The sequence below is a fragment of the Manis javanica genome, chromosome 8 (assembly GCF_040802235.1).
Source record: "Manis javanica isolate MJ-LG chromosome 8, MJ_LKY, whole genome shotgun sequence".
In the NCBI taxonomy this organism is placed as follows: domain Eukaryota; kingdom Metazoa; phylum Chordata; class Mammalia; order Pholidota; family Manidae; genus Manis; species Manis javanica.
Genome location: NC_133163.1, coordinates 25,945,751 through 25,972,536, shown reverse-complemented (window position 1 = coordinate 25,972,536; position 26,786 = coordinate 25,945,751). Strand labels below are relative to the sequence as shown.

Sequence of the window (26,786 nt, the reverse complement as noted above, 5' to 3'; positions counted from 1 at the left end):
AGAGCGATTACTCAGTAGTTTCTGTTAAAGTGATCCTTTGTTAAACTTTTGCTCCCAACCCCCCTCTCCTTCCCTCCCACTCTCTTCTCTGCCTTATCCAGACTGAAAAAAAAAAAAAAAAGCCCAAAAAGCAGAAAAATTAAGGACAGTTTCATGGCTAAGGCAGAACTGCTGAAATTTCTTTTAGCAACAGAGGGGAAATGGAGGGATTTTCAATACATCTCAATTTTTCACTGGTTCTGTTCTCTTTCCAAAGCCCTTCCACTTTTAGTAGACTTAATTTTCAACAGAGTAAGGTAACTCAAGGCAGGAGGAAGCTGTGTACCCTAAGTTCCTGCCGTTCTTCCACTCCAGCTGTTCCTTCCTTTCCCCTTCTCACCGTGCCCAGTTTCCCAGACGGACCTAGATTCATTAAGGGGCAACAGCAATTCATGTTTCTCCAACAGGCAGGGGGCTGGGGGCAGCCCAGTATTCACATCAAGGGGTCTGCTAGTAATATCTTGCATGCCATACATGATGAGCGTTTTGCCAATGGTATATGTGTATATATGTGTACATGAGCCACCTCACAGGTGTGGAAAGGATTCCTATATAAACCTGGCCAAGTCTTGTTCTGCTCCTAAAAGCCCACTGCCGGTGTCTGGAATAATTCTGCTCCCCTGCAGGAATGAAGACTGTTTCTCCAGGCCTTCAGCTGCTGTGTGTTTGTGTTGTGGGGGAGGGGAGGGGAAAGAGAGAAATTGAGCGGCACCGGCTCCTCCAGGCAGCCAGCAGCAACACGCTAGCTCCTCAGCGTGGCCCGGAGAGCCCCCAAACAGCGCCCGAGGCCCTTCCCAGCCAGCGCCCAGGAGGAAGGCCGCGCTGGGGGAAGAGCTCCGCGAGCATGCTGACTTGTGTGTCATAACCTACTGCTCTTCTGTTTTGGTTTTGGGAGGTTTCTGTTCTGTTTTGTTTTTCCCCTGACCTTTATCAAGAACTCCTGTAACACAGCTTTTTGCTGCTGTTTCTCCTTCCTCTTCCTCTACTTCTTACTGATCTTCCTAGAGCCATTTGGTTTAGTCAGTTTTGCCAAACCAAAGCCTTTCCTTCTTACCGAATAAAAACACACTGAAAATACATGACATAACCCACGTAAAACTATATTCAGCTGTTTTGGAAGTAGCCACTCTGGACAGCCAAATAATCCTCCGTTTAAATCTTAGTCCTGCCGAGCCCATAACCTCGGACAGGTTATCCGAACTCCTTTGGACCTCAGTTTGCTTGTCTGCTTTATGGAGATGATAATATGTATCTGTGGATCATGTGGATTATATTCCTCAGGGTGTTACTGTGTGACAAGCACTGAACCACGAGTTTGAATGGTATTATCGTATTCAATCCTCACTACTGCCCTCTTTTATTAGCCCCATTTTCCAGATGAGAAAACAGAGCGTCACATTTGTGACTTTGTCAGGGTTGCATAAGTAATAAATGGAAGAGCTGGTTTTTGAACCCAGATGTGTCCACCTCCGTTATGCAAGCTCTTGGCTCTCATGTTGATGCCACCACCCTGACAATGTATTAAAGCACTCAATAAATTGGGGCTATACATATTATTACATTCACATTCATAGACACCTGTTATGTTTCCTATACCATCATAGAAATAAAATTAAAATAGTAGTTCATACAATCAGGTACTCACTGACATCTGTAGAATCTTATGTGAGACATTATTCTCAGGAATCTTAACAAGTCTTCTACTGTTCATATGTTCTGTTGCAAAAGAAAACTTCACTAAACTTACGTAAATTCAGGCCTAGACATAATCCTACTTACCTTAAAGAAATGTCTTAAAATGGTGTTCCTGGGCTTAAAACTCTTAGGAAAGCCATATTTACCCTCGCTTGTGCTTTTGTTATTTAGTAACAGGGTCAAGGACTACTGAGTCATACAATATCCTGAAATATGTGCTATAAGTTTGGAGATTTGGAGCACTTCTGTGAGTTTTTATAAATAACATAGTGATTATCTCTTCAATTATCACTTTGTCCTTTCAACCCTGTTATTGTTACTGGTCATACTATTTAATTTTATTTCTATGGTGGTATTCTTGAAAAGACTACAAGGAAGCATAACAGGTGTCTACAAATATGAATGCCACAGGTGTAACTTGCATGATTAATAGTATATGCAGGCCTTAACCTAAGTGACCATCAACAGATGAATAGATAAAGAATATATGGTGCATATGCACAGTGCAATATTATTCAGCCATAAAAAGAAAAGAAATCCTCCCATTTGCAACAGCATGAATGAATCTAGAGGGTATGATGCTCAGTGAAATAAACCAGGTGGAGAAAGACAAGTACCATACAGTTTCACTTATTTGTGGAGTATAAAATAAAGCAAAACAGAGGGAACAAAATAACAGTAGACTCGCAGACACCGAGAAGGCACTAGTGGTTATCATGGGGGTGAGGATGGGGCAGGTGGTGGGGGAGGGAGAAGGAGATAGAGGGCACAGTAATTTGCAATCATAATACAAGTTGGTCATGGGGATGGTAGTACAGTATGGAGAATATGGTCAGTGATTCTGTAATATCTTACAATGTTAAAAGAAAGTAACTGCACTAGAGGGGGTGAGGATTTAATAATATGGGTAACTGTTGAACTACTGTGTTGTATATTTGAAACCAACATAAGATTGTAAATCACCAATACTTAAAAAAATAATTTAAAAAAATATTATGCGTTCCTTTTAAATACTATACAAATCTGGGTCTAGTGCTTTATTACAATATACATATCAGTTCATTATGCTGACTCATTACTACTAGTAATAAAAGTCCCTGGTTACCACCAGGTTGTTTTCTAAGCTGCTGCTAGAGTAGTGTCCCTCTTAGACACTACTCTAGAAGGAATCTTAGAGGGAGGAAGGCGAGGGGCAGGGACATGGACATATAATGAGTGCCTTCTGTGTGCTCGATGTAGTATTACCTCCATTCCACTGCTGAGAAACCAGGTGCTCAAACAGTTTGAGTAACTCACACAAGGTTGCACAGCTAGCTCATTGGATAGAGAATATTCAAACCAGGTGGGAGGGCTTCCAAAACTCTTCCAGTGTACTACCCTCTCCCTTGAGAGAAGTGACTCGTCATTTTCTTCTTGTTTTACACATTTATCATCAGATAAGGCATTCCAGTTTTATTGCTACTGCTGCTATATACCAGTGCACCACAAGTATAAAAGTGTCAATGTAATGAATCAAAATTCAGAACTCCTCTTGATTGTGGGTATGCTGAGCAAAGTTTCCCTTATCAGCTGCTTGGATCTACCTTGTGTATTGTATATCCTTAAAATGTAGTCTGGCTACAGCTGCCTGGTGACCAGTTGCATGCCCTCCCTTCACTCCGTGACTTGTGGTTTGTTTCTATTGGTCCATGTGCATATGAGGGACTCACAGCAGTAACTTTGTGTGAGGTGATGAAAGACCTTATCTTTAAGCATCAAGACCCCATCCATCTGAAATGGATGCAGCCACAAGAAAGAGCTTAACAAATATATGACAGTAAGATCTGTGCAAGATATACAGTAGGTCAGCCATGTGATATTCTGAGCCAAGTAAAACAAAGTATGCATTTGAAGACAGAGACAAGTTAGATATTTATAAATTGGAGATTGCCTTATGTAATTATTTCATTTTACTCATAAAGAACTGTAAGACAAAGACTTTTTATTTGGAAAACAAGGGCCTTGATATATAAATAGTTCCCTAAAACTACCAGCAAATAAAAGATAAAAGAGATAATTTAAAGAGAGCGTATAAATTATTTTTTTTAACCAATTATACTCAATCTGGGGTCATTGCTGATCTTTTGAGGTTACCTTTATATAATCTATATACATGTATTAACTTTTAAAATAAGTAACAAAGATTTGCTTAAAGACAAAATTTTTTTCAGCCTTGTTGGAGTGAAGTGAGTGAAATCTCTGTCTTTTAAATGCATCTGGTGAAAATGGAACACACTGCTAAGTTTGCTTTAGATTTTCTTTGGAAGGGAGATTTGACTTCAGTGCATCTGCTTTAAAAGGGTGTCAGCATAGCATAAATAAGAAAGGCATCATAGTATAGTAGGGATTTGAAATCAGACTTCTCCGTGGGCGTGGATCCCAGCTTACTACTTAGTAGCTGTGCCATCATGGACAAATCATGGAACCTCTTTGTGCCTGGTTTCTTCCTCTGTTTATGGAGATGATGATAGGGCCCACCTCACATTGGGTTGGGAAGAGTACATGAGATAATAATATGTAACTGCTTAAAACAATGCTGACCCACTGTGGTAGAAACATATAGCATAAACTTACCCTCACAAGGCTTTGTAAGTGTACAGTACAGTATTGTTGACTATATATATATATATATACATGCATTGTTATGTGACAGATCACTAGAGCTCTTTCATCTTACAGGACTAAAACTCTGTACCCACTTAACAACCTCCTGTTTCCCCCTCCCTTCACCCCTGGCATCCACCCTTCTACTTTGTGTTTCTATGAACCTGATTACTCTAGGTGCCTCAGAGAAGTGGACTCATGCAGTATTACCTTCTTGTGACTGCTTATTTCACTTAGCTTAATGCCCTGAAGGTTCATCCATGTTACAGCATATGACAAGATTTCTTTCTTTTTTAAGACTGAATAATATTCCATTATGTGTATACATTTTCTTTATCCATTCAGCATTTAGATTGCTTCACACACACACACACACACACACACACACACATATGTAGCATTATAATTGAAGTGGGGGGTTTTAGTTAAACCCCCCATGCCAGGGGTAAAAATTGGTTAAAATGATATTAAAGAAGGTGTTTTAGTATAGCTTTAAGGCTCATAAAGTATTAATTGACTACATTTGCTTTTTACTAATATTTGCTTGTTTGGGTAATAGAAAATACTATGCAAATTAATTTATTCACAATTTCTATAAAAGAACCATGAGAAGAGTAGAATGATTACTACCATGATAAAATGTTTAAAAGAATAGTATCTGTGTAGATTGTTAGCATGTTTATCCAAAGGCATAAGTGCCTTATAAAAAAGGAAAGAAACATTGACATCACATTATGAGCAGCTATTCATGGGACACATGCTGTTTCCTTACAATAATCAAGGAAAGATAAGGAAATGATCCTCTCAAACATACTGATGGAAATGTAATTGGTATAACATTTACAGAAGGCAAATTGAGAATACGTGTTAAAAAGATTTAAAACAAGAAGCAGCAGCCTTCTGGTCTAGTTATTCTACTTCAAGGAAATTATTTTAAGGAAATCATCTGGCATTTATGAAAAGATATAAATAACATGATGTTTACCAGAACACTTCTTAAATAGCAAAACAAACTGGTGATAACCTGAATGTGTGAGAGGGGTTCAAAATGGAAGTACAAAATTTGGGGGGGTCTTTTTCCTCACTTAAAGATCTATTATGAACATATTCCCATAATTATAAATACAGATGTACCATGTCAGTTTATAGTATTCTACTACTAGTTAGCTAAGTAAATTATGATAAATCATAATACAAAATATGCAACCATTTAAAACTGATCTAGATCAACCCCTATACATATGAAAGTATGCTCAAGATAGATACTTGAATGAAAAACACAGTTCTCCAAAACATCAGATATCATATGGCCGCCTTATTGTAAGCCCACAGATATACATGTATATGCATAGAAAATAAGTGTGCATGTACACTTAAAAACTCTAAATGTTACCAGAGTCTATCTCTGAGAATAGAATTTGAAATGGCTTTTAAAACTGTTTTCCTTTTTCTAATGAACATGTATGAAAGAAATTCAGGTGTTTCCAAAACAGACAAGAAAAACCTCAGTCTGCCAACCTTTTGTGAGCACATGTGATCAGTGTTCAGCTATTACTGGACATTCAGGAAGAAAGAAATAGAAAGTATAGCAGAGTCCACAGCCGTATGAGTCTAACTTTGTCATCAGAATAAATAGCTGCCTCTACCAATGTATGGCTCATTGGTTCTTTTGCTAGAATGGAGGGTGCACCTGCTAGTGAGTGGGGTCATCTGTGTGATGTCTTAGAGCCAGTTTCTTGGGCTGCAGCTCTGGCTTTAGCTCCCTGACTCATAGCTGGACTTCTGTGGTTGTAACACACACCCAGCCCAAGATCACCTCAAGTGTCTACAGGTGTCTCAATCCTATTGAAAAGTCAACTCAGAGACTACTGCTGGTATCTTGGGTTTTGTTAAAGGAAGGAGTCTGAGGCTCATGAGTATATTGGAGTATCTGTTTTAATAACCATCATTGTTTCTCAGTTATTAGCCAGTCCAGTCAATATAGAGACTGCCTGAAGCACAGGGGTTTCATTGGTTGGTGAATAATAGTTTCTTCTAAGTTGTTCCATCCAGGTGAACACCTGTATTCTCATCCTCAAGTACAGGCCATTTGAACTAGTAAGAGTCTTCTTTCCTAGTTGCTCCAGAAGGAGGAGCTTCTTAACTGGTTTTAGAAATGAAAGGATAAGCCCGAGGACTTGCAATATCTCTGGCAGCTCAACATCCTGTCTCAGGTATTTGTGTCACTGCTCTGTCTACATGAATAGCATCTTCCAGGTTTCTGCCCCGTCCCTGCCGGGGCCACAGCACTGCCCAGGGCCTTGTTGTAGTACCAGCAGTTGTACTCTGTTTCTCTTGCTCAGCCTCCAGTTTTGTTCCTGCTGACAAACATTGTGAATGGAAGATAGCCAAGAACTCAGTACAGTGTGAGACAAAAGCCTTTGGAAGCTTGCTTTTGCCAAAACACAAACAGCCACCCCCACCCTCACCTTGGCCCCCCAGCTTTTTACAGCATCATATGGTTGTACAAAGTGTGTAATGTATTTTTGCATTGAACAGCTCTCAGCCTGGTTGTAATAAAGGGAGTGATTAGCATCTTTACACATTCAGGAAGATACACCATCATAGTGTTAGAGTTGCCAGAGGAAGATTAGTAGAAGTGGCTCTGTGTACTATGCAATGGAAACTTTATCCAGATTAGGACACAATCTCATAGAGGGAGAATAATGCCTAGAAATGTTTGTTCAGAGCAAAAGGGGTGCACAGAGACATCAACCCACTGAAATAGAGATTAACATTTGCATACTTTATCTCCCTTAATTTTCAAAACATGAATTTGGAGTTATCTCACTATAAAGGTCCATCCAGCTCTGCTCCATCACCAATAAGCCTGAGTAAAGACTGAAAGGAGTATTTTTCTGGAAGGAATTAAAAAAAAAAACCTCCCCAAATGTAATCTCTGAGCGGTATTATCCTTCTAGTGAGAGAGCCCAGATTTTGCTTCCCTGTAACCTTCCAAGTTGAAGTCTGTGTTCTATATATCAGGAATTCCTCCTTCCCACCCGCGAGTACCCTTCTGTTGTGGGAGAAGGAGGGCCTTCCCAGTCACTGGCCTGGGACCAAACCAACCCTCAGCTGTGGTTTTCTCTGAGCCTCCGTGCTGAAGTATGGCTGTTTCCCACACCCAATAAAGAAGCAAAAGTCTTGTATTTGTTGACCAGGTCTTGGCTGGAGGCTAGTGCTTACCCAGCTCCCACATTCCCAGGACATTGACTGATGGGGGTGCAGCTGTCATCCCTGAGTTGGTAACCCACCAGAGCTGAGCACTATAATATTGTATAGCCAAACCTCACATTTCTCAGAAGTGATATAGAGAGAACCTATGTAATTCTTCTGTCCATTTATGAATGAATATCAGGACAAAAAGAGTTCACATACTCTATCAGTGGTAGAATTGTAGGATTGAGGCCAGTACAGGCTGTGAGGGCCCAGGGGAGTTGATTTCTGCCAATAGTCTAAACAAATCCATTATATGTCTGCTTTTACATTGCCTGAGTATTTTCCCGGGTTTCTTTTTATCAGATATGATTGCTTTAATCTCATTCCTTCTAGCCTTGACTTTGGTGAAGCACCTATGTGCATTACTGACTATGGGATTTTGAATGGTATAGAACTGTAATCATTTCATTACCCATTGGGTGTGATACCCATTACCCATTAGAGTATGATAACCAAACAACAAATGAGAATCTGGAAGCTTTTTACTGTATTTGGAAAGAGTGTCTGCTCTTTTGAGATGTAAATACATTTATAATATGTGGAGGCTTAAATGAGCTTTACTGGTAGATTGAGAATTATAGCTCAGCTCATTTAGGATTCCATTTGGCTGCATGTAACAGAATCCCCCTCCCCCATTGCTTTAACAAGTTGGAGATTTTATTTCCCCCATATAATCAGAAATCTAAAGGTAGGCTTTCCCAAATTACATATTACCCCAACAAAATCAGTGTAGTTGTACTAGGAAGACAGGGAGAAGTCTTAATAACCAGGCAAATTACAGTGTCCTAAACAATAAATTCTTTTAATTTAATTTATTTTGTTTGAGATAAACATTGATCTTATTACCATGGAACATCAGTGTCTAAGTTCCTGCCACAAAATCTGCATTTAGGAAGATGAATTTTGTTTTGTTTGGGATCTCCAGAGCCCTTGCTTATATTTGGAGGCTGAGAATGAGTTGAACACAAATAACACACCAGGTATTATTCAAAGGAAAGAGAATTGGTCCTATTACAAGATTGTATATCTATGTCAACACAAACTTACCTATTTCTTGTAGAAGAATTTAGTTGTTGCTAAAAAAAAAAAAAGTGACTTGGTATGTGAGTTTTGTTTTTCCATTCATGGAGTAAATGTTTATTAAGCATGTTTTCTGCACAAGGCATTCTACCTGGCACTGTGAGTGAAATCTAAATTTATCAGATGTAAATACAGCCATTTCCAGTCTGTACTGTCCAGAATGGGGAAAAAATACAGAAGTGGCTATAATACAAGGTAGAATGTACTAAATGTGATAAGACGCATACAAATAAATTTTTATAAGCATTCAGAAGAGGAAAAGATTCTTTTTGCCAAAGAGAATTGAGTAAATATGATCTGGGGAACATAACATATGTTTTCATTTTAAGAGTTTGCTTTTGCAGCTAGTGAGCATTATCATAATACTAGAAAAATGTTGAAAAACGCATAACCAGCTGCCATTCACAAATCATTACTGATAGGCATGTCATCCCATCCCTTGGTTCCTCAATAAACTGAGGTAGAGGTTTGGGAAGGAATGGAGCAAATTTGTTGAATGTCTACTGTGTGCCTGGTCCTTTGATTTATTTCAGGAAACCTTTATTGAATGCCTGGGCTAGATTTACATGTGTGATCTTCATTTAATCCCCAGTAATCCAGCAAAGTGGTTATAATTGCTTCTGAGGAAGCTACAGGTCAGATTGGTTAAGTGACTTGAAAAGGTCACCCAGTTTATAAGTGACAGAGCCTACATTTGAGCCCAGACACATTTGACTGCAAACCATGCTCTCTTCCACTTAACCTGAGTCTCTGCCTTTTCCTTAATAACCTAATTTGGTTTTCTAGCCATAGTAAGTGTTGTAACAGCCAATTCAACCTTCTCTGATGGGGAGTCCTTTAACCAGCTGATTGGGACTTGGCCCTCATTGGATACTTGGACTTGTTAATCAGAGTCAGTTTGTTACCTGCTTAAATCTTATTAGAACTTGGCTTTCTTTTGACTTTTTAATATTCTATTTTCATAATAAATAACTATATATAGATGATAAAAATTAAAAAAGATACAAATAAACAGTAAAAAATTAGTTCCCTTCTCCCCTGACCCCTAGCTAACCAATTCTTCACTATGGAGGGTACCAGCTTTTTGTATCTCCTTCAGAATTGCTCTGTGCAGATACCAATATTGCATGTATGTTTGTGTGTGTGTGTATGTGTGCATGCACATGCATGTTGGTGTATATATGTGTGTGCGTGTTTTCTTTTTTTACACAAATAAGAGCTTACTAAACTCACTGTTCTGATCTTGCTCTTTTTATTCATCTTTGTATTTAGATGTCCCAGGAAGATTTAACAACCAAAAAGACCTCAGTGACTTTGAAAATATGGTAGTCACCACAGCAACATGTATTGAATAGATGTTCTTTCTGATGGCAGTTTCTTCACAGCATGAAAAATCTAACCCAGTAAAGAATGTTTTTTATTTCCAGGAGCTCATTACTGACGATGGTTTTTCCTCCTCTACTACTCATCCAGTGAGCCTGTTTCTGGATGGCCAATGTAGAACTCTTGAGCCCTCAGTGTGATTTTTTTGTCTGCATCCCACTCTGAGTGAGGCACCTTCCAGGCACTCTTCAGTCTAAGCTCACTTGTTGGGATGCAGTGGTGAACATAGAAGCCTAGGGTGGCTCTTCCCTGCCTCCCTCCTTACTGCCAGTTGAGTCTCTCCCATGGATTTAGAGACCCTCAGATATGGAAATAGTGCTTGAAAGGAATGAGTTTGTTTTTGAGCCAGTTCCACAAGCCTGGCTTCTTGCTGTCCCCTCTGGTTACCTGTCCTCAGAAGGCTTGCTGAGGCTGATTTGGGGCTCCTGGAGTCTCTCAGACCATCTGAAGCCCTCCCCGCATGTACACACTCCACAGTGCCACCCTCCTGGCTTTGCCCGCGAGCTTGGGTCTTCCTTTGTTCTCCTTCTTTAGGTCAGAGATGGAGACAAGTGAACAGCTTTTGTTTCCGCCTTGGGTGGTTTGCGAAGATGAGGACCTCTCAGTTGGATTAGTCCATTTGAACATGTTCTGATCTGCTACCTCTGAAGTCCATTTTTTCTTTGCCAGGCCTCTCAGTCACACATGTATTTAATTCACAGGATGCCTGAGTCCCCACCCATTTATCTGCCTAGCCTAAGACCTCTGGATACATTTCCCTGAAATGTGACATTCCAGGGCACGAGTATAGAAGGGCTGGTAACATTTTACTAAATCTACCCAGCTTGCCTTTCATATCTTAAAAAATAAAATTCATAAAGGACAAAAATAAAACTAGTGAAGTCTGTCTGGAAGGTGAATGTTTCCTAAGAGCATCTGATCATACTCCTTTAGATCTTGCCATGAGGAAATGCTCTTTCTCCTATGTCCATTTTAATGCAGTGTCTATAGATAGAAATCAGTCATCAGAAATCCTTTTAATAGAAAGACCTATGTCTTTTGTCAATTATGTTATTTTTGTCTTAATGCATTTCACATTTAAAGCTTTTTAAATGCATACATATTAAAAGCAGTGGTAATAGTATTGAAGGATCAATAACAAAGTTTGTTACACAGAAAAATACTTTTAATGAGGTAAATGAGTTGTAAGAATTTTTTAAGCATCTACTTGAGGAAATTGTATTTTACGTCCTAATATAGATATATGTTAGTTTTTGTGATGTTTAGATGACAATTTTTAGGTTATTATTTGTGAGCTTACCCTCCATGCAAAACTTCCCTTGTATTGATGTTGTATTCATTCATATGGTAACTAGTATTCATGTGATAATTTTACCTTGAAAGTGTTTTCAGACATAAAGTCTTGTGTAAATTTTTAGGTCAGCCAGTTGTTACCACACCAGAGTTCCCCAAGCCGCCCGCGAGGCCCTGCATCCTAGTCCCCTCTCTCTACTCTCCCTTTGCTCCTGTGCCCTGGCCACACTGGCTTTTTCCCTTTTCTCAAATGTGCAAACCTAAGAGGAGTTCTGAGCTCTGTGAGTAGGCTGGAATTGAGTCAAGCCTCAAGTCACTTTTGTTCTGCCCTATATTTCTAGTACTTGACACCCAGTAAGAGACATTCATTAAATATTTGTTGAATTTAATGATGAAGGAAACGTAAGACCAGAGACCAGTGCTTTTCTAATTCAGGTGTATGAAGTGGCACATAGCAGCAAGATGCCCTGATTCCTAGGCCAGTGTACTTTGAACAAGACCATCTCAACTCTCTGCTTCAAGAAATCTCCCTTCTCAGAATCTAGACGTGAACTGACATTATTGGAGAATTTTTTCATTAAAAATTACTTTAACAGTTTCCCTTTGCCCCACTTCAGGATTACAAACCAGACACTTGCAGCAAATGGGTCGTGAAGGGCATCTCCATTGATTTTTTTTTTTTCTTTTTCTGGCAGGCAATTCTTGGCAGCCAGACACTACCTAACTCCAGTTTATGGACAATGAATAATGGTGCAGCTTGCAAACCTACAAGTGCCACAGCTAGTGGCCAGAAGCCAAGCACTCTACCACAAAAAGTGGTGCCACCTCCGAGTTCTTCCTCCTCCCTCGTCCCCAAACCCCCATCCAATCACAAACAAGTCCTCAGAAATGCAGCATCCCAGAGGGCTTCCAAGTAAGTTTTCAACAGTCTTCTGTTCTTCTGAATTACATCAACTCTGTGCTAATAGTACTCTTTATTTATGGAGGCTTTGAGATGATTTGTACTGAGTGCTGTAAATACCACCACCTGACGGGGAATAAAGGCTAACTCTGGGACTCAGCCCTGGCGACAAATTCACATCACTGGGAAGCTACTGAAACATGCCAGTGTTTGGGCTGTACCCTTTGGGAGGGGCAGATACTGCCCTTTTAGGTTCTCCAGGGACTGTGACAAGAGCTACCGCTGGCAGGGTTCAGGGCACTGCTGAGTGACTCTTACAGCCTCCGGCAAGAGCTACAGTCAGACGGTGCGCAGGCAGCAGTGCTGGACCTCAGGCCTGGAGAAACTTCCTCCTAGATGTAGTCTTCTCTTGGTCTTTCTACAGAGTCAGATCTTTTCCATTTCCTATAAATTTACACACACACCTTGTTCACTTTGAGGCTTTTGAACAGGAAGACATAGGAGTGAAATTTCATCATGCGATTAACTTAGGTGACTTTAGTCAGCAGGCTCTGTGTAGCAGCAATATTTCTAATATCTTTTGTCTACCTTTTTACCTCAAAAAGACATTTCCTTGCCTGAATCAAATTTTTTAGGTCCCATCTTTCACTCCAGCCATTTTTTTAGCTCGTGAGCCAGAAATAGATTGTTAAAGTGTTGTTTCTAGCAGCCCTTCTCCGTTTAAAATTGGGGTACTTTTCGAAGATGCCTGGAAGAGGCAGACATTCCCTGCTGGATAAACACCTAGAGGAGATTTGTGTATTTCTCTTGCTTTCATTAAGGCTCCTCATTCATTTGTCCTTCACAAAATCAATTTTAGCTGTAAGAAAGAATCCTTGGACATAGAAAAAGCAGTTACTATTTTTCCCCCTTAGATGGTGAATCAAATTCTGGATTTGGGTTGAAAACAATCCCTTGTGACTGTTTTAATTATATTGCTACCATTATTCATTTATTCAACAAATATTTATTCAGTGCCTGCTAACCACTGTTCTAGGAATAATTGACATTGTAATAACCTTATAGAATGCTCTGGAGCAGTAGGGAAGGGCAGTAGAAAGCTATTAGTTGAAGGCCAATAGCACAATAAGAAAGAAGCTCTATGACCCCTCACCCTGGAATGAGTAGAGTTGAATCTTTAAGGGTGCAATCTCTGGAGCCAGATCGTCTATTCCACACTTTACTCACTTGAGACCCTTGGCAAATTACAAGTTACTTAATCTCTTGGCCTTAGTTTCCTTGTTTGTGATGCGTTGTAAAGAGTATAACTTCATAGGACAGTTTATGAATATTAGCTGAATTAATACATGTAAAGTACATAGAACAAGACCTACCATGACATGTAAGAACTCAGTAAGCCTTAGTCACCATGATGAGCATCCTACTTCACAACGTCAAGAACCCATGGTTTTGTAGGAAATCAGTGAGTCGGATGTGAGTGTTGAATTTTTCCATTTTGCTCCTTCTTTGTGGACCATTGCCAATGCCTTGAGATGGCCTGTGGTGGCCTGTGTGACTAGCTGGTCTTCTGGCAAAGAGGTGGGCTCTGTCAGCAGGCAGCAGGGCTGGGCATTTGAAAACACCACTCACTGCTCTGAACTCACTGCTGGCAGAACTCTTCAGCCTTCTGAGATGAAATTGTGGCATTATGGGCAAACTTTGCTTTGCTGCATTTTTGTGGTTTCTTCTCTCTGACAGGCAGGAGTGTGGGAAAACCGGAAACAGCTCAGCACCAAAAATGCACAGAAGGGGTGGGGGAAAGCAAGATTTATTCAGAATTCAAGAAATATAATCCAAGTATCAAAAGGCATGCTGTGAGGCATTGTTCCAGGAAATAGTTTCCAATTTGCCCTTAAAACTCTAGCACAAGTCTCTGCAGCTATATAAGTTACCACTAATGGAGACCTTCACATTCTCTCACTTACATATAAAATGTACAGTGTTGGGAGGGCCCCACTGTTTTCCATATTCTTCAGAATATTAGGGAAAAAAATAGAATTGTTTTGATGGGCACTAACTCAATGAAAAGTTCCCTCCATGAAGTATCGAGGTCAAATTTTTTTTAAGCCTTTTTATTTTAGAATAATTTTAGATTTACAGAAAACTTGTAAAGGTAGTACACATAAACACACCCAGTTTTCCCCATCGTTAACATGTTTGATTGCCATGATTCATTTGTACCAAGAATATACCATAATAAGAAACTCCCATTGGTCTGTTACTGTGAATTAAACTACATATTTTATTTGGATTAATGAGATTATTTTTAATCTAGAGAAACCTTTTATAGTTCCTGAAATCATAATCCAGAGTATCAGTCAATATATTCTTATTGTTCTAAAGTTATTTGTGTTCCTAGTCAGCATAACAAGTTACTTCTATGTGACTTAGTTTCCTATTTAAAACAGAGATAATACTATCTGCCTCATGGGTTATTAAGAGAAATAAATGAATTAATGAATGTCAAGCACAAATCTAGTGCCTAGTACATGATATATGCTGAATAAGTGTTAGGCATTATACTCTAGTATACTTAGGTTAACATACTAAGATGGCATTTCAAGGAATTTTCTTGTGATTTTTTTTACTTTCTTCCTGTAAAATGTGTTGCTTCATTTGCTTGGAGCTTGTTGCAGCCTTCATTATGTTTCAGTTCAGAGTAATCAGAAACCCTCAGTTATGACTGGTGATACTGAGTCACACAGGAATGCCATAGCTGCCCCCAAGAACCACAGCTAATAAGTTGTAATGAGCTTTTGACTGTGCCAAGCCCTGTGTTTTGGGTTGAACTTCAAACTTCTCCAAGCACAGAAGTTGGCATTGGACAAATATAGAAACAGTTTCCAAGAGCATCAAAGTTTCCACATCCTAGAGGGTTGAGTTTAGAGAACAATAGAACATAGAAGATGGAAGTCATTTGGATTCGGTGCAGAGGGAGTTGAGAATCAGTACAGTGGGGTTCTGTTTCTTCATGATGATATTCAAGTCACTTTCCCTCTAAAGGTTTCACGTTCCCATCTATAAAACAAAAACCACTGTCCCCACTGAGTAATTAACCAAAATAACTTGTTGTCTGTCTCTTGCATTGAAAGCTTTTTTATGAGCACATTTGTTTTTCAATCCTGATGGCTTTATAGCCATTTTTCCTCATCTTTTGGCTGAGCAGTTCTTTGTTATGGTTCTCAAATTCATATACTTATATTTTCTTTAGCAAAATCTCATTTGAAGAGAATGATTTAGAATTTTTTTTACCTTTTCCATAGTGCCAATAGTCTTTCTTGATTTTCCTCTCTAGTGTCTGCAACACTTGATAATTTAGTACCCAGTTCAGATCCTCCTTTCAAAATTATTTGTGGTATTTCTTCCAGCTACTCAGCTGACCTGAGATGACAGCCTATGAACAACTACATGCATATGAACTGTCTCTTCCTTGTAAATGACCTTTCTTCAGAGCCAGAATCATACTCTCCAGGAAATACAGAGAAAGAAACCTGAGGAGGTTAAAGTTTGCTAGAGACATAGGCAAAACTCACAGACTAGGAATGAATTTGGTAGGGCTGGGCCAAAGCTGTTATACCTTGGGACTTCTCTGAAGAAAGAAAACTGTAAGAAAAACCAGACTTAAACTGGAGTCTTTTTTTTTTAATAGCTGGGATTACCATTCCTTACCCAGGTTTTAGAATATTCTGCCTCAGGGTGACCTCAATGAAAATCAAAGGTAACTGCTGTTCTGTGTCAGCACCCAGGACAGTGGTGTTTGCTAAGGCTGCTAGACATTAGGAGGGAGGAAAGCAGTCTAGAGTCCGGGTACATCGTCAAACCAAACACCAACTAATATGACCTGAACCTTTAGTGATGTCAGCAATATGATGAAAGATGCTCAGAGAATAATGCCAGAAAAATATAAAAATAAGGATCAGGTTAAAAAATATATACATAATATATATATATTATATGCTACATTTTTTTAACATATGAGTCATTCACATGAGTCAAAGTGATTGGGAGATATAATGGTCCAAAAGTAGGTTCGTAATATGAGCAAGGAAGATGTCATATTATAGGTTAACCATCTTCTGTCAGCTTTTCATCTTTTATTATGTGTAGTTTCAAAAAGTCTGATTGACTCTGTGGCATAGCCATCCTTAAATACAGGATTCTCTGAATTATGTATTTCCAAAATATACAATTGTCTCACCTGAGGGTTTCAGCCCCGGGCTGGTTCACTATGGATTCAGTGAGGCCAAGGAATGATAATGGAACGTTCTTGGAGTAAAAGGGTTTATACCTGACTTTATTATCACAGCAGTAGGTCGAGCACTAGGATCACATCTGCATCCAGCAATCTGCAGGTCTGTGATCCACCTCCCTCTCTGCCTCTTCCCAGAGCACCGGGCGGAGCTCTTTATATGTGACTCAGTCAATAATAGCTCATTGCCAGTGGCTGTGGTAACATTAGCCTAGCAGCAGGCCAATTACATCATCAAGTAGTTTAGGGTTAGGTGAGGATCCTGGCCAAAGGAACTTCCATTTTCCCCACATACTTAGAGACTTTTAGTGCTGGTGGATAAAGGACTGGAGGCATATAGTGCAGAGCTGCAAGGCACACAAATGGTCAGTGGCGAACCCAAAGCTGGCTTTAAAAATCACCTACTGTGTTAATTCCAGACTCTTCCCAGTATATCACTGATTTCAAAGCCAACCCCCCTTCCTACAACCAAGCCATTCAAATCAGTCTGTATGGCAATGACAAATTATAATCATCCTAAAATATTGCCTTTGGGAAAATGCAGTGTTAGCACTTAGGAACTCCCTCCCCTCCCTTTCCACACCAGTTTTATACTTAAATGGCCAATGAAATACTCAAAAGATTTATTGTCAGTTTCGTACTGAGGGACTTTCTGTTCGATGTAGCACAAGAAGGATTGGACTGGAGAACAACAGCATCTAGGGCTTGTCTATCCTGCTGTCCTATGAGAGTGAAGCCTGGGAAATTAGTGGGAGATCTGAAGTACACCAGGCAATGCCTTCTCACCCTGAGGGGCAGGGCCTGGGGTTAGGCAGAAGTAAAGGCCAAAGAGTCTTTCTAAAGGTCCCTTAGACGCTTTCTTCTACCAGCCCTCAGCAATTGGATCTCAGTGATGGCATTAGATTAGGGTTTGCCTTGGGCAGGGACAAAGACATCAGTCAGAGAACTGGGTACTAGTAACCATACCTAACCAAAAGTTGCTGATTTTATTGCTGTTAAGTTTATATTGCTTTTCTTCTTAATTTCCTTTGGTCTGTTTTTCTTAGTTTTGTTTTATTGACCCTTTTCTAACATCAAGAGAAGAAAGCTTAATTGAAGTATAACAAATATGTGGTGTGCATAGTCACCATTTTTGTCATCTTCCCTAACCATGGTAGATACTACTAATCTATCAAAGCACTTTTCTGCTGAGCTCAGAGAAGTCCTCATACTCATAATTGTTTTCAGCACAACACTGGGTAATCAGCTGAAACCAGTGTATCAGCTGAAGCCAATCTGCCATTTGTACCTTGGTTAATTTTTCTTTTCACTCTTTCTATATTGAATAATGAAAATAACTAAGATTGTGAATTTACCTTTGAATACATCTTTGTCTACATTTCAAATAAATTGATATGTGTAATTCTTTTTTAAAACTATCCAAATTGGCTCTTAAAGAAATATTGATACATGAGTAGGCCTAGGAAGCAATTTTTAAATGTCATGTCTATAACAGTTCTTTCAACTTTTTTCTGAAATCTTTGGAGGCTTGTAAGTGCCTGCAAGTTGAAGTAGACATTAAAGCCTTCTGTAGTATGTCCTCTGTCCCATATCCAGCTTCCTCTACACTACCCCCTTGCACAGCCTGCTCCATACATGTGCTTCCATTCATTGTTCCCACATGCACATGTCATCCCCTCTGCACAGAGCCCTTAGCCCTTTTGAATCTACATCTGCCCTTCATTCAAGATGGGGTTTTCATTTATCACCTTGATGCTGCTGCTTTACCACCTGCTCCTCCTCAACTGCTCAGCTGACCCTACCCTCTACCTCTGTCTAGTTTTTCCATTTTTCCTGTGTTCTGCTTTCCATAAGTCTCTTAGGGACACATACTTTGTCTTATAGGGACTATATACAGACTGTCCATTTTGCTCTGCATTCCCCTAGGTATTAGTGATAACCCTAGTGGACAAGATGGACACAAGCCGGGCTTTCAGGAAGTTTGTTTTTGAAAGAGGAGAGAGTAATTCTTCCTCCAGGACCTGACGGAGCTCATATTCATGATGAGTTGTCAGAAATGGTGATGGAAGAGGTGGGCTGATAACATAGTATTTTGCATCAAGGTGTATGTGTCAAGGATCACCAACAATGATCTCATCAGTAATTACTTATTGTCTTGCCAGTGGGTTTCAGCCCCGGGCAAGTTCGCTATGGATTCAATGTGGCCAAAGAAAATGACAGCAAAACGTTCTTGGGGTGAAAGGGTTATACCCAACTCTATTCTCACAGTGGCAGGTCAGTCACTAAAATCCCATTCCCTCACAGCGAATCTGCATGCAGCAAGCTGGTCTCTGCCTCTGGGCCCCTCTGCCTGCATAGCCGGCCTCTAGGCCCCTCTGTCCACACAGCTGTCCCGCACAGCTGTCCTTGGGCCTCTCTGCACAATCCCACACAGCCGTCCTCTGAGCCTCTGTCCTCGGTGCTGCCACCACTCCAGCCTCTGCTCTCCTGCAGCCTTGCAGCCATGCCACCATGTTGCACCCAGAGCACTGGGTGGAGCTCTTTATATAGAATCAACAGCCATGTATTGCCCACAGGTGTGCAGTGAGCTAGTCAACCACAGCCAGGTGAGAATCCTGGCCACAGGAACTCTCATTTTATCCACACTTATACTGTGTGTATATCGGAGGCAGTAGAGCACATTTGGTAAGAGCTAAGATTTCAAATTAGATTTCAATCCTGGCTCCTTCACTTAATTGACTGTTATTTAGGGATACCTGTAAGATTTCCTTATCTGTAAGAAATAACCTCCATCGTGGAGCTGCTCTTAGAATTAACGAGGTCGTGTGTTTCCCTGATGAGTTAAGTGTCCAGTGCAGGCTGGTTGGTGTAATTGCTCCTGCTGCTGTTCCCTGTTAAAAGAAATTGCATTTTTGTTGTTAGTAAGCGGATACTCATGACAGTGATTTGGCTGTAGCTAGCAAGACTATGGAAATTCAAACACTTTCTGATTTCCTGAATGTTAATAACTCTAATGACTATTGAAGGCAAAGGCTTAGTTTCAAACAAAACAAAAGATTAGATTTGGACCTATTGACTTCCAGTCAAGTTGGCTCTGTAAGTTCACTCTTAAAATTCCCTCTCTACTTCAAACACATAGCAGTGCTAGATTAAGAAAAAACTTAGAGGAGGACATAGCTGAGCTTCAAACAAGAGAACATCTCCTTGGCCCGAAAATGTACAGAAATAAGTGAGAACCAGTGAATGATGCTGAAACAACAAACTTTCTGAACTCCATTTTGGAAGCAGGCAGGGGCAGCCTGGAGTTGTTTCAGCTCCTGTGGCATCTTGGGGCCTGAAAGTACCCTACCCAAGAGGAAAGACCAAAGCCAGGCTCATTAATTAAAAATAAAACAGTGATCTTTCAACTGAGGACAATGTGGCCTTCTAGAGGACATTTGGCAACATCTGGAGGCATTTTTGGCCGTCGTGACTAGGTGGCGGAGTGGGGTCAAGAGGGCCTATTGGCATCTAGTGAGTTAGAGTCTAGGGATTCTACTAAATACACAGGACAGTTCCCACAACAAAGAATTATTCAGGCCCAGATGTCAATAGTACCACAGTTGAAAAACCCTGAGCTACAGAATGCAGTATCTCCTAATGGGAAACTGATAAAACTATATGAATCCACTGCCTGGGGCTTCATGTTATATGACCCGATGGGCCTACAGAGTCAGGACAGTAATGGCATGCCCTTGCAACTGTGTATGATGCAGAACACACCTGCATTTCTAAATATCACTGAGTATGGCACCGAAATACCACTGTGAAGTCTGGCTCTGGACTGGGGTCGGGGGACTGGGTGGAGGCAACTGTAAAATCTTCAGACAGGATGGGGAGAGCAAGTGGAAGGACAAGGAGGGAAATGAGTCCTATTCAAAATAAGCCTGAAAACCAAAATTCCAAACTACATGAATAAATTTAATACTAAGGAAGATTGCCAACAAGTCAGCAACTGGAACATGAACGCCTTACAGATGAAATTAATATTTTTGAACAGTCAGATGTGTTAGGTCATGTATCTATTTAATAGGAGTATCTTGTGGACCATAACATGTGTCTCTGATAGGAATATCAGAAGAGAGACCTGAGGACGAGGTGGACAAGCAATACCTTAAAAAATAGTAACTGAAGATTTTCTGGAATTGAGAAAGAAATGAGTCTGTTAAAAAATTCATCCCATGTACCAAAATAACTGCACCTGTAGACTTGTCATAGTGAAATTGCAGAACATTAAGCATAAAGGGAAGTCTTATATACTATCTGAGAGAAAACTCACAAAGGACGCAGACTAGGAGTCTTCTCTTCAGCAATAACAGGTGGCAGAAGACAAGAGCTAATAACTTCCATATGTTAAGGTTAAGTACATTTTGAGATTTTGGTCTAGAATTTTATACAAAATGAACTGAACTTCATTCAAGAAAGAAGGCAAAACAGAAGTAATTTGAGAGACTCAGAAGTCTGAGAACATACCACCCATGGCCTTCACTGGAAGAACTCTAGGGCAAAGACTCTGTAGGGCAAAAGTGAACACGAAGGGTTGGATAACGTGAAACAATTAGGTAAAAAAAATTTATAAACTGTTGAAAAACTGTTAGTGACTATAAAAATAATTGTTGGACTTTTTTTCTCACTGTTCCTATTACCTCTTTTATTCACTTTCTTCAATTATGTTCAACTTCTTTGAAAAAATAAAACATGTTTAAGACAACAGACCGGATTCAGGGATATTGAATGTATGATAGGTCTGGGTCAAGTTCTAAGGGCAAGACAAAAATACTGAATGGCTTTACACTTTCTTAGAAAAAAATAGCTAAATAATTGGCATGCAGTCTATATCTTTCAAATCAACAGAGGGGAGAAGGAGGGAATGTAAAAACTTTATGAATCAAGTGGAAGGCAGAAAAAAAAAACAAAGGAAAAAGATAGTAAATGGAAAAAAACACTATCATAGTAGAAATAAATCCAAATATGTGAGTAATCACAATAGGTGTTAACAGTTATACTCTTCTATTAAAAGATAAGTCATAAAATTTCAGTTTTTAAAACATTCAGTTATAGTTTGCTTAAAAGACACATAGCGAAAGTAAAATCTCACAAGGTAAAGGATTCAAAACAGATAAACCATGAAATACTATTTAATAGAAAGTTTGTATAGCAATAGATTAAGTAGAATTAAGGAAAATACATTAATAAGGATAAAGAAAAATATATGTGCAATTAACTTAAGTTCAAAATATATAAAAATGAAAAGCTGACAATTATAGGGAGATTTTGATAGAGTATCTATCATAGTGGGCAATTTATTTAAATATACTTCTATCAGTAACTGATAGATAACTCAAACAAAAATTTCTGAGGATTTTGAATATTTGAAATGCAGAATAACTTTGCTTTAATAAATGGCTTTTATATTTATTATTCTTTTTAAAATGTTGGTTGTATTCCCTAAATTGATCTTACAACCCTTTTATGAGTCACAAATCACAATCTGAAAAACGTTAATAGCTATGAGTAGAATCCTGCACCCAAAATGGAAAATATACATGCTTTTCAATTATACATGCAACATTTACAGAAATTCATCACATATTATGTCATAAATGAAGGCCCCACACATTTCAAAAAATAGCAAACAGGTCACACTCTTTACAATAAATACACTTAAATTAGAAATAACAAAAATAACCTTTAAAAGGCCTACGTGTTTGGAAATTTTAAAAAATAGAGTATATGTACTCATGTGTTAAAGAGGTAGTCATAATGAAAATCATAAAATATTTCTAATTGAATGGCTGTGAAAAATACTACATGCCAAATTTGCGAGATAGCACTCAAGAGTAAATTTACCATCTCAAAGACATTTATTAAAAAGACAGGAAAGATTGAAAATGAGTGAGTCTATCATTTAACTTGAAAAGCTATGAAGATAATAAATTAATCAAGATCAAAATAACATAATAAAAATACAGAAATTGCCTAGGACAACATGGCATGTGGGAGACCATGAAAGAACAGTGCCTTAAACAGTGTCTGACAGGATGGTAGGAGTTTATTAAATACCTGGTGAAGGAATGAATCCAGTTGACAACAAACAATAGGGAGGATCATCTCTGGAAAGACTAATAAAAGAAGAGAAAATACCCACATAAATAATACTAAGAATAAAAAGGAAAGTAACGACAAATATGGTAGATTAGGTAGTGTGTAGTATATTTATAAAATGGAGCCCTATGCACCCTACTGTACAAAATTGACTTCCTTAAATGTTCCTTGAATTGGTTTTGGAAGCAGACCCAAATTAATAATGTCCTAATTGTTATTTGCTAAGGATTAGCGTGTGAGTTTCTGTTTGTGAGATGCATATATAATGTCTGGGCTAATTGATAACAGGGAGAGGCACACACACCTGTGTGCACATAGGTGCATCCTAAGGAAAGTTCTAAGATATTTAATATGTGAGTAAACGTTGCTGAGAAAAGTCAGAATACATGTTCTTTTTGGGGGGGAGTTCAGATCTTTGTGGGGAATGCAACCTAACTTGCATCGTGGGATTTCTTCTCTCCATTGGGAATAGAAAGAGGTTGATTGTCACAAGTGGTTTATCATAATGATCAAGTTTGGGGTGTTTCTGTTCAGGACCTTCACAAATGCCACCAGGTCTGTTTGCCACTGCTCTGAGAAGGTCAGCATTTCTAGCTCTACTCCTCCTGTAAAATCTGGAGCATTTTCCTTTTGTGAGGCCTTCCTCCTACACAGAAAGGTGATGTGGTGGCATGAATCCAAGGAAAACTTTTACTAAATCCTTAAAACAGAAAACTAGTACCTCTGTGTTTAAGGTGTGGGAAGCCTTGAAAAGAACCCGAGGAGAAAACAATATAACACCAAACCTTGTGAAGTAATGAACAAAACAGATCTTAAAGAAAGGATATTACTTTCAGAAAAGTTTCCACTGATCAAAATAATGGGGGAGAAGACCACAGAGGAAACCACAAATAAAGGAAATAAAGACCCATGAAAAAGCATGTCAGAAGCCTTCCCAACAAAATGGATAAAGGAGATGTTCCACATTCTGATCCTCCTAGACTGGTGAATGTGTGTTATACAGGCTGGCTATGGTGTGGTCCGGATGTCAGTGGAATTCCTAGCCAGCTATTTGATGAGCTTGTATTCCCTAAGTAGAGATTCACACTATAAGAAATCTTTCAAAATAATAAATTTAGGCAATGTGTCCACTTACAGAGATATTATTTGTTTGTAACACATTATTGAACAACAACTTCAAAAGTCCCAGAAGAGCTGTTCCCCCTTACTCAGAGCAGGAATAGTGCCCATGTCGGGCTCTTTCCTGGACTTCAGGACAGTGGAAGAGACAAGGAGTAGATAGGAATTCTGGGTTAGGAAGGGTACACTTAATATTTAAGGACTCTTCAGGTACTAGCTATGAGCACGTCGCAAGGGAAGATCCTTCCTTAGTCGAAAACAACATGTCACTATTAGTGGAATTCTAGTTCTTTATGGCTGTTATACATGGACACGTATTTTATTTCAGTTCTGTAGTGGCTTAGTTAATCAAGAAGCCTGCCCTTTGGCATCTTTAAATAATTATAGGCGGACAGTTCATCTGCAGAGAAGGGGCTGAACTAAGCCCATTATCACAGCTGAGATTGTAGTAAACTTATAATTCTCAGTCTTTGACTACATCTGGCACTTTCCCATCTGCTAGAACTTGCAGCATTTCTAAGAGCAGTTCAGGAACACTATGGGACCATATAGTCACATCTAACCCTCTTCTTGGTTTGAACTGTAACATGTGTATAATATAAAGTTCACGGCGCCTTTCTTGCCCCATCCTTTCAGTATTTCTCTCTGCGAAATCTTAGTACTTACATGTTTTTTCTGAGTTCATCTTAGCCATCTTTCATATTCCTTACGTACTGTGATCAGAAAACAACAGGAAACACTGCTGCACCAAATGCACATTTACACATTGTGCATTCAGCTATTCAGGGAAAAAGAGAACGTACACTGTCAGTAGCAGCCGATTTCATTTGATATTCTGTTCAGGATGAAATGGGAGATGCATTGGAGGAACGTCAGTCTCATTTCCCATGAGGATCTCCACCGTGCTGTGTTGTTCTTACGCTCAAGGCCATATTTTGTATAAGTCAACTACTTCATCTGCTGCACGGTTCAAGAAACGGTGATTCATTCTGATGCTGTGGGAAAAAGTGTGTATGTTAGATTTATTAAGAGAGAGTTTGTTAATCTCAGATAAGACCTCTCTTCCTAAAGAAGTTTAAGAGTAACTTTGACTACGATTTCTTGTATGTTGCCATTTACCTTTTGACTTTAATAGCAAACTGTAACTTCCAGGTTCTGAATATCTTGCACTCATTCTTCTACAGTTTAGCACTAATAATCCATTCTGCTTTAGAGTCAGTGAGTCATCCAATTTAATGTTTCTCTATGTAGGTAGGCTGATAGTGAATACAACATCATCAATATTTCTAAATAAAAATAATACCAAAAATGGTTGTTTATTTAGCCCTTGATATAAAAGCAGACCCCATGCTAAGAGTGTTTAACATCCACCCTCTTACTTCAACAACGCTGTAAGGTTGGTCTTGTTATTGTGATATGAAAGCACAGTAACTGACTTAGACGCAAGGGAACATACACATACCTGACCATGTCAATAGTTCCTAAAATGCAGGTTCTTCCAGGAAAGCAGCTAAGAATCACAGCAGAAGCAGATCAGCAAGTGCAAATTAACATACAGGCTCTAGACAGGCCCTCTTAGACAAGCTGAATTTCAGAATTTCTCATTTATAAGTGGGTTGTCCAGATGCTGGAATTTATTATCTCACGAAATGATGTTATCAAAACAGAAGCACATTTACCCATGATGTGCCTCAAGTTGTTATACCATAGACCAAACCATTTTGGAATACTAGAGGTTCCATGGAAAAATTCACTGAGTTGCCCTTTGGACGGCTGGGGACACATGTCTCCACCACTGGGGAAAAGGAGACCCCGTGCTAGAAACAGTAGAAACATTAGAGATGCTCAGAGTCTGAAACACCCATGGCTCCCAAGGCCTGTGATGGGAGCTGAGCCAGGGAGGAGGATGGAAGAGCAAGTGGCCCCAGGAACACGGCACAAGGGTGGGGGCTGGGGTAGGACTTGCAGAGAGGAGGGGAGGAGTTTGGAGGCCCGGAACTCACCAAACTCCCTGGGACTCTTCTCGCCCTGCAGGGTAGCTCCCTGTTCACTGTGCCTTTCTTTCTTCTAGCGCCTCCCAAATTGTGCCCGCCTGCTTCCCTTTTTACTGCTTAGACTCAAGGGCTTCCTCTGTGATACTGAGACCAGCCCCATGGCTTTTCTTGACTCAGCTATGCCCAATGCAGGTGAATAGCCCAAAGGGTTTCTAACGTCCATAAAGGAAAGTGGGCATCCTAAGCTCTCTAGAACTTTCCATTTTTCACTTGGACCTGTGGAGTCAGTATCAGCCTATAGAAGCTTTGGGTGATTTTTTGGTCCATAAAGGGCTAAAATAAAATGCATAAACATTTCACAGGTAGCTGGGCAAAGCCTAGGCTTGTGGGAAAAGTGAGAAGCCCTCTCCTCCTTCCTATCCTTTTTGCCTCCAGGGTTGCCCTGTTCTCAAAATGACAGTAGAGAGATGCAGATAGGGCCCCATGGCAGCTTCCTAAAGGAAGGGCTAGAAGACAATGTGATCCTTGGGTCACTTCAGGGGTGTGCTCTCAAGGGGCACAGCACTATCGGATGAAGGGACCACCTGGGCACCAAAGCCTCTCTCAGACTGTGGATAAAGTGAAGGTTCTCGTGGCCAGGATTCTCACTTGGCCCTGGTTGGCTAGCTCACTACACACGTGTGGGCTATACATTGTTATTGACTCTAGATTAAGAGCCCTGCCCAGCACTCTGGGTGACAGTGACGTGGCAGCAAGGCTGCAGGAGAGCAGAGGTTGGAGTGGTGGTGGCGCCGAGGACAGAGACTGGGACGGCTGCGGGCAGAGAGGCCCAGAGGCAGAGACCAGCTTGCTGCACACAGACTCGCTCTGAGTGGACGGGATTCTAGTGATTGACCTGCCACTGAGGGAATAAAGTTGGGTATAACCCTTTCACTCCAAGAACGTTCTA

General features: G+C 39.8%; 1 protein-coding gene across 17 annotated transcripts in view; it reads left to right on the top strand.

Annotated features, from left to right (window-relative positions):
• TTLL5 (tubulin tyrosine ligase like 5) overlaps positions 1 to 26,786 on the top strand; it is a 414,761-nt gene that overhangs the window by 199,117 nt on the left and 188,858 nt on the right. For all 17 annotated transcript variants that reach the window (XM_073242102.1, XM_073242099.1, XM_073242106.1 and 14 more), the window contains one exon: positions 12,087 to 12,304. In XM_073242102.1, the coding sequence (XP_073098203.1) occupies positions 12,087 to 12,304 (218 nt within the window). The remainder of the gene's footprint in view (positions 1 to 12,086; positions 12,305 to 26,786) is intronic.